This window comes from Gavialis gangeticus, unplaced genomic scaffold (assembly GCF_001723915.1).
Source record: "Gavialis gangeticus isolate Ggan-Ray unplaced genomic scaffold, GavGan_comp1, whole genome shotgun sequence".
Taxonomy (NCBI): domain Eukaryota; kingdom Metazoa; phylum Chordata; order Crocodylia; family Gavialidae; genus Gavialis; species Gavialis gangeticus.
The window spans coordinates 150,355,453-150,366,369 of record NW_017729022.1 but is presented as its reverse complement, the minus strand read 5'-3'; the positions used below and the strand labels follow the sequence as shown (position 1 = coordinate 150,366,369).

At 41.6% G+C, this 10,917-nt stretch overlaps 1 protein-coding gene across 3 annotated transcripts in view; it reads right to left on the bottom strand.

The window, feature by feature from the left end:
- The window catches only part of PIGF (phosphatidylinositol glycan anchor biosynthesis class F), a 62,622-nt gene that overhangs the window by 24,312 nt on the left and 27,393 nt on the right, over positions 1-10,917 (bottom strand). For all 3 annotated transcript variants that reach the window (XM_019516323.1, XM_019516324.1, XM_019516325.1), the window contains exon 5: positions 6,743-6,851. In XM_019516323.1, the coding sequence (XP_019371868.1) occupies positions 6,743-6,851 (109 nt within the window). The remainder of the gene's footprint in view (positions 1-6,742; positions 6,852-10,917) is intronic.

Genomic DNA, 10,917 nt, shown 5'->3' with positions numbered 1-10,917 from the left:
AAAAAAAAAAAAAAAAAAAAAAAAAAAAAAAAGCTTTAAAAAAAAAAAAAAGATGGGTTCTACAATGTGATCTAAGAATCAACAAAGAATGGCTCTCATGAGTCAATCAGGGAAGTTCTACATTTGAGGAACCTTCCCTGCAGGCACTTTGCATTTACTAGATTCTGCCTAAACCACAGGGCTGTTATCTTGAGTAACAGTTAATCTCAGCTCTTGTGGTATCATGCTGGGAAAGAAGCAGTTTACAACCTAAACCATTTTGTGGTTTTTACAAGTTAAAACCAACACCTGAAACTTGTAACTTGAAACAAACTGGAAACAGGCTTGTTGCAGGCTGCACACTTCAAGGACTGGAACCTAGGTGGAAGCAGGCAGAGAGAGGGTGATTACAAGCCTGCCTTGATGGACTGGGCCAGATGATGACGATAACAGGCTGGCCCCGTGAAATTTAAAAAGTTCCCAGAGAGAAACCAAGGGCGGAGACAGGAAGGCTGTGGGGCTGGAGGCAGAAGCCTGAGTCAGAGTGCTCTCCCTGGGTCAGAGAACACATGGAGCTGGGAAGAGAGAGCAGGCAGGTCAGCTCATGCTAGTGATTGCCTCACTCTTGGGGTTTACAGAAAAGACCGTGAGGGAAGTTGAGAGACTGAGTTTGCTGAAAGAACTAGAAAGAGAGAGAGAAGGAGGAGTGTTGGCTAGTGGCTGCACAATGAATCTGGACACTCTTTTCAGGTCTGGGAAAAGACCATGGGCTATTTGTGTGGGTTTTTTGCTGATTGTTTAGGTTGATTCCTATGGGAAGGTGGGTTGCCCCAGGGAAACAAAGTTACTAAACAAAGACTGTTTGAGCAAGCAATTCTTCAGCCTGCTACATTTCCCTTCTAAGAGAACAAGTGCAATATACTGCTCAGAAAACAGTGAAATAGGTATTTTTCAGTTCCGTCTGATTCGAAGTCGTATTCATTAATAGACTACAGATCATGGCCAGAAAAATAGCCAAGCGATCCCTTTGTTGATCCCGAGTTAGGGCAGACCACAGTTCTGGAAATCAGGAATGTCATCATGTCTGAATGGGCTCATGGTCTCAGAGTATGGAAAATACTACTTTAAATTTAAAATCCAGCATATACATTAACAACTAAGACCTAAGAGTACTTCAGCTATAAACCACTTACCCCATATCTAGGGAAAATCCATCTCAGAGTAAAAATAGAAGACATACACACAGATACTTTTTATAGAAACACAGTCCATTAATAAAACACATGATTTGGTGATTAGAGAATCCAAAGCAGTCCTATGTACGCAATTACTGCATGAGCAGCTTGTTAATGTTTTCAAGTAAATGGCAATATACTAGTAAAGTGAACTAAAATTGAAAAGATAATTGTATAGAGAACCTTGTTTATTGCACATATAAACAAAGGCATAGTTCATTTACCTGCATCATTATATCATGTTAGTGAATAAAAGGAGAAAAAGTGCATAGACATACTTTAAGCAGTAACATTATTTTTGCTTGGCTCTGCAAATACAAGTAAATGTTTCCTGCCATCATGTTGTAAGCTAGCTCTCTCACACTGGGGGCATCTACACCTGTGCTTTACTGTGGAATTGACTAATTAGCTCTGCAATAAAGTGTCACTGTCTACACAAGCAATGCTATTAGGCCAGAGTAAACTTAACTCCACCATAGATTAGTACTGCCCAACACAAGTATCATCCTATGGTAGTTATTTACTCTGCCACAATGCACTTGTAGATGGTGATCTGGGCTAACTAGGGCGTAAGGGTGCTACAGTAAAGGGGCTCCCTGCTGACTAGCTCTGCACTCTAGCACACTTGTGCTCCAGCCAACCCCTCTGCAGCACGTTGAGCTGGGGTGGAGTAGCTCCAGGCTGGCAGGCTGACCCTCCAGTCCCCCTGCCAGCCGGGGTTGTGCTGCCCTGGCTCAACATGCTGTGGTCCTGGGCGCATGTGTAAACACTGCACCTGGGAGAAAAACTCTAGTGCGAACTGCCCTGTAGTTTATTTCTGTTGGATAACTGCACGTGTAGATGTGCCCACTGATACTCAGCCTATTGTGAAGAGCAGTTCTGACAGAAATTTCTAGTCGTGTTCCAGTTCAATTCTGGAAGGATCTTTGTTTTACATTTGTATTTAATGCCCATCACCCTAGAGATAGTCAAGCATTAAACAGCTGGAGATTTGTTTCACCACTGAAAAGTTAAGAAGTCACAGAAAAATATTCTTGCATCAGGTTGTGATATAGCATTGTTGTTATACCAAGGAGTAAGAAGTCCACTCCCCCCACCCCCCAGTGTCACAGCTGCAAAGAAAAGGAATCATAAGAACAGGACTGGAAGGGGCCTTGTGGCCCACTGAGTACAGTGGCCTTCTATTTAAAGGCAACCATCAGCCAAGGGTTTCCCAGGAATCACCACTCCAAACCTACAAGCATAGCTACTTGGCATGACACCCCATATATCAAGACCTCCATGTAGCATGCCATAGGTAAAACGGGGAAGGAGGAAGAAGGAATGCCAAATGCCTTGCTACTGCAATGACAGACAATTGGTAAATGCTCCAAGGACCTTGGTGCCCCACACTATAAAGGAATGCAAACCTTCTCTCTGCCTCCCCCACCCCCACAACCACAGTCCTGGCTAATTTGACCTGAGAGAGAAATTTCTTCCTTACGTCAAATCTGGTGATCAGTTTGACCCCGTGTGGTAAAGCAAGATCTTCTAACCAGGGATCTCTGAATTGTATGAAGTACAGGTAGGAACATTAGTGCATTTCACTCAAAAAAAAAAACCCAGCCTAACAGTAGCCAACATCTCAGTGTTTCAGAAGAAGGCAAAAAGCCTTCCCACAAGCAACAGCATTCATATAAGGGGAAAAACATTCCTTCCTGGCCCCTGTAGGAAACTAGCAAAAGCCCTGAAGCATGCAATTACCAGGCATCTACAATATTGCACTAGACATCTACAATACCTTTATATCCAAACATTGGGATTGCAAGTAGTTGAGTACCAATTTCACGTGCTGATTGCTAAAGCAAGAAATCCCTATCCTGTCAAGCATTCCTATGATAAACTTAACACCTGTGATCAGCTCCTTCTTCTCCTCCTACTTTGTTTGAAAACCAAGTATGCCTGATAGTTATAAATCTTTAATTTCCAATAACCAGATTGTAGCAATTGGCTCTTGTGCTCATATTGTTTTTAGCCTAAAAAGCTCCTTTCTCCCTTTAATATTTACTGCACTAATAAACGCTTCTTCCAAAGCTGAACAAATGAAGCTCTCTAAGTCTCATTTTGTAAGATGAAGGCTACATTCCTTCAACCAACTTAGTGATCTTTATGTTAATCTCTTTTGATCACTGGTGATCAGAATGCAGACAACATTCTAAGAGGGGGGGTCTTACCAACACCCTGTATAGCTACATAAGAGACCATTGAGCTGTTGAACCATATATGTATCAATGACCTATTCACTGGGAATAAAGAAAGCCAATATAAATGCTGTTCTCTGAATCAGCTTCTTTGGACATGTCACAAGAACTGAATTCCAGTATATCATCTCCACAGGGAACCTCAGCTTGACTGGACTGGGGAGTAATATTTCTGTTTAAACACCATTAATGACTGGACAAAACACATTTCCTCCTCCCGCAATTTTGTAACCAGACACTTTTGGAAACTTACGTTTATAGAAGCATGAAGTCTCTCAGTTGTTAAGTTCTGCAAGTCATGGCTAGAAAGTTTTGCTTGTTCTAATTAAAAAAAAAAGCTTACAAAGATGGGTTTCTACTCCAGTAATTCTATCACTTTTTGTTACTTTATGATATTGCTATCCTGAGACAAATGCAAATTTACAAGCTGTTTAAAAGGGCTTCTTTCCCCATCTCCTATAAAAGTAGATTATAAAGAAAATTAACATTCAAATACATTGCTTCTAAAGACTGGTGAAGCAGTGGTCACCTATCTACAATCTCCAGGGTTGACAAGCAGCCTGCCACGGCTACTCTACGAGTTGTTCACATGATGATAGAAAAGGGGTGCTCAGCTCAATTTAAAGTGCGTTTTCACCGCTGCACTAACCCTCCCTGTTATGCCAAGTAAGAGACAGACAACATCCAAATCTTGAACGCCTAGAGGAACTGCCCTCACAAAGAATAAGCAAGTATAAATTGTTTTCTAAGGACTTTCCTAAACTTCAGCATAGCATAGGGATCATGTCAGAAGGAAGGCTGAAGATGGGAGTGCATGCTGGGGACAAGGAAGCAAGTTGTTCTGGTACAAAATACTGCAGAGGCTTGAAGTACTACTGCCATGCCAAGACAGCCACAAGCTCCTTTTACTTAAGTACCAGCAGATGCTCTGTACCTCTGAAAACCAGGCAAAGATCTGTTTAGGTGCATGAACACACATACACATTTTGGAGCCCACTTTAGCCACTTATGTTTGAAAATTCTGGAGCAAGTCTACATTAATCAAAACCAAAAAACTGCCTAGTCACGGCCAATCCTGGCTCTCCTCCATGTGACTGTGTTGCGGGGCTGGGCAAGTAGGATCATATATTACATTTCATTACACACTGTCTTATCTAATACTCATCATCCTTTTATTCATCAAAATATTAATATTTTATTTTTGCTCACACGACGTAATGCAAAACTTATATGAATTTATTAGTGAAGTCTTCAAGATATACATGGAGCTGACTTAATCTAATATAAGCTTTGTATTGCAATCTTATCTTCTGCAATCTTAATGAAATATTTTTCATGTCTACAACTCCTTTCATCCTAAAGGAGTCCAAATTATAATCTGAGAGTCAGATACTCAGTTGCCCTACACCTTGTGTACCCGGTTTTACAAAGGCAAAGCAGATGTGAAATGTAACACATGTAACAAACTTGCACCCACTCTGCAACAGTGAACAACTATAACAATCTGTAAAATGCAGAATTTGTGCCTGTAACACACACATAACAGAATGAGCTGCAGTTTTCCTTGAGGTGGAGTGTGCTGTATAGCACATGGCCAAATAGGGGGGTAAATGCTGCCCAAGGGCACTGAAACAAAACCGTAACTTCCAGTGACCTGAGCTTTTTAACCTTTAAGTAGGGCAGGCAAAAATCTCCACTCTTGTTCCTACAAGGTGCCCAGTATTCTTAACCCTGACTCAAATCAGTGGGAGCAATGGCTCAGCACTTCATGGCAGGTCCTCAATAATACCTTGCAACAGGGGGGTCAAACATATGGCCTGTGGAGCCATTCCATCCAGCCCACTGAGCTACTGGTGAGCCAGGGAGCTCTGGGGCATGGCCAATGGGTGCAGTCAGCCACAGAATGGGACCCCAGCGGACATTGTCATTGGTGACAGAGAATGAGTAAGGGCTCAGCTCACCTTGCTCCCACTTGCACCATGTCCACCACAGCAAACAGCCACCTAGCCTGTGGCTACCTAGCTCACTCCTGCTGCTACTGCTATGGCTGCTGCTGCTGCCGCCATAGTGGCCAACACTGCCCCATGCCACAGGCCAGACTGGGCTCATGAGGAGTTTGGATAGTCTGGATCTGGTCCAGGGCACAAAGTGAGAGTTTGACACCACTACTTTACAGTACTGAATCCCATGACTGTAAAGGTCACATCCAACAAACCCACACTAAGCAGTGTTACACCAAGAACCTACCGCAGAAGGATAAATGAGTATAACACACTACAAAGATCAGAACACCTGGTACCACAGAATCAAGTCAAGATTTGGCTTGGGCTACAAAGCCACATAGCTGCTTTTCTGCCTGCTGAAGGCATTTTAATAAAATAATTATCCTGACATAAAGCAAGGTGGCTGGCACAATAAGTAACCTGCTAGCAGCTGTGGGTAAACAACCATCAGGCTTCCAGAGAATGAGAGAGACTTGAATGCTGGCTGGTCTCCTAACTTCTGAAAGGACAGGTTTTTAAATGCTGCCTGATCAAGACCTTGATAGAGTTGGTATCTACTGCTGAATGAATAGTGGTTATTGATAATCACCTTACTAGGACAGAATGATACCAACAGACATTGAGAGGAAACATCTTAGAACAATTACATGTTTTGATAACATTTGGAGAGATGATTTTCACATGCCAATGAAAATCAAATGAAATAGGGCAGAGAGCTGAATTCACTGGTTTTTCTGAAATGCCAGGTTCACATTTTTCACCATACAATAAAGCAGCTGATAGTTGTCAGTGCTTCCTCTGAAATCATAAGGCAAGTTTTCAGTGCAAGGCTTTGGCCACATGAGCTCCACAAATCAATTTGGAGCCAATAGCAATTTTAAATGCATTCCGTTAAGTGCTTTAATGGAAGGTGGAGGGGGGCTAAAATGCTAGAAAAGCATCTTTCCTCTCCTCCCCATAAACAATAAAAGCAGTGCTTTCCATCCAGAGGCTCAATGTGGATAAAGTCACAGCCTTATATGTCATCCTCTTCCTGTTTGTGTAACTCCCCTTCCCCACACACATCAAAATCTTTAAATCTTACCTTTCTGTGTTTACTTCATACATACTGACAATATCTGCATATGAATACCAACACACTCAGAAACCTGCAATTCAAAAGCTCTCAAACAGATTTTGGCCACCAGACTGTACAAGCAGCAGCACCTCTAATACTCTTTTCTTTACTGCACTGTATTTACTTTTCACATTGCAAAAATCACAATAAAAAGAAAAATCAACCTACCTGCCAAGGTCTATCCCAATCCAGAGGGATAGGAAATGCTCCAAGCCATGCTCCCACTATGCTGCACATTGTGGTAATTTGTAGACTGTTATCCCAGATGGACATGGCTCTGTAAGATTAGCACATTTTACAAGAGTTCAGCAGAAAATAAATCATCCTTTCAGTGTATTAGACCTACAAGCCTAACAAGTTTCAAAAGTCAAGCACAAAAAAAGTCACTAATACTTCACATATAAAGCACAGACTTCAACATGCAGACCTAGCTTAAAGTGTACACACTGCATTTAAATATAAAAAAGTCCTACAAAACTCTTTACTAATAATGCCTATATTCAACTCAAATCCCCATGGAAAGACGAGATGCAAAAACATTCAAAGTATTAACAGACTGTACTAAATACTGAACTCTCTGGCCTTCTGAAAGAAGCATGACATGATGAAATACAAAAACTATTTAAATAAAACTTTGTGGACCTAAAATAAGTTTAATTTTTGCCAAATGTGACTTAATTATTCCTTGTGGCTACAACGTACACTTTTACAATAAGATTAGACAAGTATTTTTATAGGTACGCAAAACAGGTGGTAGACTAATCTGGATTAGTTTCCGGTTGGGATTCGGCATCTGAGTTTGAAGTTGTGTGCTCTTTCTCCTGTGACTGGCTATGGGGTTATTTCTCCTATCTTGAGCCAAATCCAAATCAGACCTATGGTTGACTTTGGACTTGATATCATGTTAAACGTATTATTTCTTGTTTTCTCTGGACAATGCTTGTTCAACACTGTGTCAGTAAACACAACTTTCACTATGTATAGCCCCTCAGGGCATGCCTACATGGCTTCAAGTTGCAATCCCAAGTGTGCTGCCAACAAGATAAGCCCCCTGCCCCCAACTTGCTCTGGGTCAGACACCTCTGGAACCAAAAAGCAGAGAGAGTAAGGGGCTTAAAGCAGCCCAAAGTGCATGCTCCAGGGCCATACACAGGCTCTCTGTTTTGGTAGAGACCAAGAGCAGCACTGGTGGAGATGCTCAGGTTCACCAAGAGCTGCCCTGAGCTCCTCTCGAGTCATCCCACTGTGTCTTGTTTCTGGTGTGCCCAAGCAAAAGTGAGCAGGTGGGACTTACTTTGTTTGGGGCAGTCCCAGGGTTAGGAGGGAAGCTGTACAAACATGGCCTGAAAGTTCCCCTAGCTTACTCATGTTTCAGCCTTTTAACAGATCAGAGCAAGATAATTCCAGTGACAATGGCTGCAGAGAAACTATGTTGATGTATTTTAAAGTTCTGAAGAAAAAGCCGCTGTATAGCATAATATTAATATTGTTCTAACCTTTTGAGCCCATGTCCCCCAGGGCTAACAATAACCAACTGACACAATGTTAAACATGACAGCCCCTGTCTGCACCTTTTCATACTCTGTTAATTACAACTCCTCTGGAGTATTCTAACATGATTAATTTGCCACTGTATGCAAGCCCTTAGGGGAAGTATTTTTAACCCAAACTAAGAGACAAAGTCAAGTAGGCTTTGAGAGAGAAACCCACATGGGCCTTTTCACCAACTGTCAATGACTCTTATTTACAGGCACTTCCATCCAAAACACGATGACTCCAGCCACCTCCACTGCTACCCAATCAATGTCCATGCAGCAGATGCCATTTAGCCAGTTTTCACTTCAGCTATGGCAGTATCAACAACCAGTTTCTCAAAAGCTTATTGGTGGGAGCAGCTGATGGTATTTGACGGGAAAGGAAACTACTTGAGACACAGCTAAGATTTGGGTGAACCCACTTACTTCACTGACTGCTTCACAAAAGGGATGAGAGGTACAGTCCCTATACAGATGCAAATACCCTCATACGCAATAAAAGTTGTTACAATTTCTTGGACAGTCTCTGAGTCAAATGGAAAACTATTAGCCATCTTCTCTATGAAGAATGGAAAACCAGCAATGCACTAGGGAAAACTCTTTTCCAATGGAAAAAGACTTGGGTTTAAAGGAATCATATTGTTGTTCCCATTCAAGAAAATATCCCTGTTCTCCATCAGGAACATCCCAAGCCACTGTCACAACTTAGTCAATTTGGGATGTGACATGCCAATGCTGCTAATAAATGCATCAAGCCCAGGAACCATTGGTGCTGAGGTTCTAGAGCACAAGTGTGATGTTGATTTCATCAGAACTCCGCCATGCCAGTCAATGTCAATGTTAGGACAGTGCTTTGGTGAACCTAGATTCACCACAAAAAGACCATCAAATATTTTCTGAAAAGATGACTTCAAGGAATTAAAAAAGCACTGTATTTTCTCACATACCACGCCCCCCGCCCCAAAAAAGACATGCACCTTGTTTTTAGGAAGGCAGAATGAAGAGAGAGGAAAGGACAAAGCCTCATCTTCAGCTTGCCCACCTTCCTTCTTTTTGCTTAACCAAAAGCTGTTGAAATGCTAGCTGCATTCAATGCTAGTTGCACTCTGTGAGTGGATCTATGATTCTGAAAAGATCTAGAGAGTCTCCAAGGCCATGAAATAGGAGAAGAGAGGCCAGGAGCAGCTAAAACATAGTAAAATTGCCAGGAGAACTATTAGCTTGATTAGTGGACTATCAAGACCATTAAAAAGAAGAGGTGATTGTTAATACTTGTGAACTGAACCCTCAGCTGCCTGAACAGAAATGCCACTAGTGCTGCCAGGCAATTGGTTTTGGAGCAGAAATCAAAGTGGGGTGTTTTTATTTCAGGCAGAAAAATCAGCTTCCCCGCTTAAGATGCACACCCCAATTTTAAAAGGCTGATTTTTGGGGAAACTCCATACATCTGTGAATAAATATGGTATGTCCTGCTGCAATTTAGGAGCTAAGGAATGACAGCATAAACATCTGAAAATGGTTAGTCATTTGGCTCCTTTTTGGTGGAGGCCACAGAAGAGCTAAATCAAAGCTGATGCTGTCGGCTCAATCTATTCTTAGAAAATAAGCTGTGTTTCAAAACTTATTAGATGACGCATTTTAAATGTCATTTTGCATATAATATGCAGTTTAACACCTTTACAAATGTGATCACTAATCATTGTTGTCGTGATGGAAAAAACTTGACCTACTCTCATACTCTGTACATATCTCTTGATACAGAGTCAGACTGAATTCCACCATCTGGGTCAGGTGAGAACTTGAGGGTGAACATTTCATCTTAGTTGATAGCACAGCAATACTGGGTCTAGAAGGATGATTGATACTAGATTAAATATAAAGTTCTCAAGTTTCTACTGTGGGCCTTCCATAACTATAGGCAGCCAAGGGAGCATTCTCTTGGCATCCAGCTTGGAGTCTTTCCTTTGGTTTCCTTGAAAGCAATGTCTCTGAAGGATTCCAGACCATCTGCATGCCAATCATAACAGTTCACCTTCAGAAAAACAGAAAGACTTTGAGCTGTCCACACTCAGGCATGTAATTGCAGCTGTAACAAAAGCTAGTCTTGCCAGACACAATCCTATTCAGGGCAGATGGTACAGCAGACATGTTGCACCACTGCTAACAAGTAACATTACATCGTCAATAAGAAAAGGGAGTGAAACGTTCTCAAGTTTGCCAATAATGCACCAGGACAGAAGGACTCCATCCAGCAAGAAAAAGTAATTCACCACTCCAAAGGAAATGCAAATTATTCAGTTCTGACCAATTATTCAGACCAATTCTCGGGAATTGATTATTGGTTGGAAGGGGGATATGGGAGCGGGGAGGAATTAAGACCACCATCACTAAGGAATCAGAACACTATCCACTGAACAAATTAGTGGAGTTTACTGTTTGGCACTTTGAAAAAAGCAAAGCAGCTGGGCTCAAAGCCCTAAGTGTGCTGAAGATGCAGATAACTCTCTATAAGATGTTCCAAGGGGAATGAAGGAAGCAAGAACCTCCCAAGTATGTCGTCATTGAAAATACATTCCCATAAACTGTCTGAAAGACAGAGGATGCAGGTAAGATAAAGCCCCATGAGGAAAACAGTGTGAAATATCCTAAACTCTGCCAGGTGATCTGAGGGGAAAAAAAATGTTTTTATTGTATTAGTTCTTTCCTTATTGAGACAAAGTATCTGTTGACAGAGACAGAGGAGATACAAAAATATTAAGTATTTCATCTGTCACAGCAGTTCCAAAAAAAAAAAAAAAAAAAAAAAAA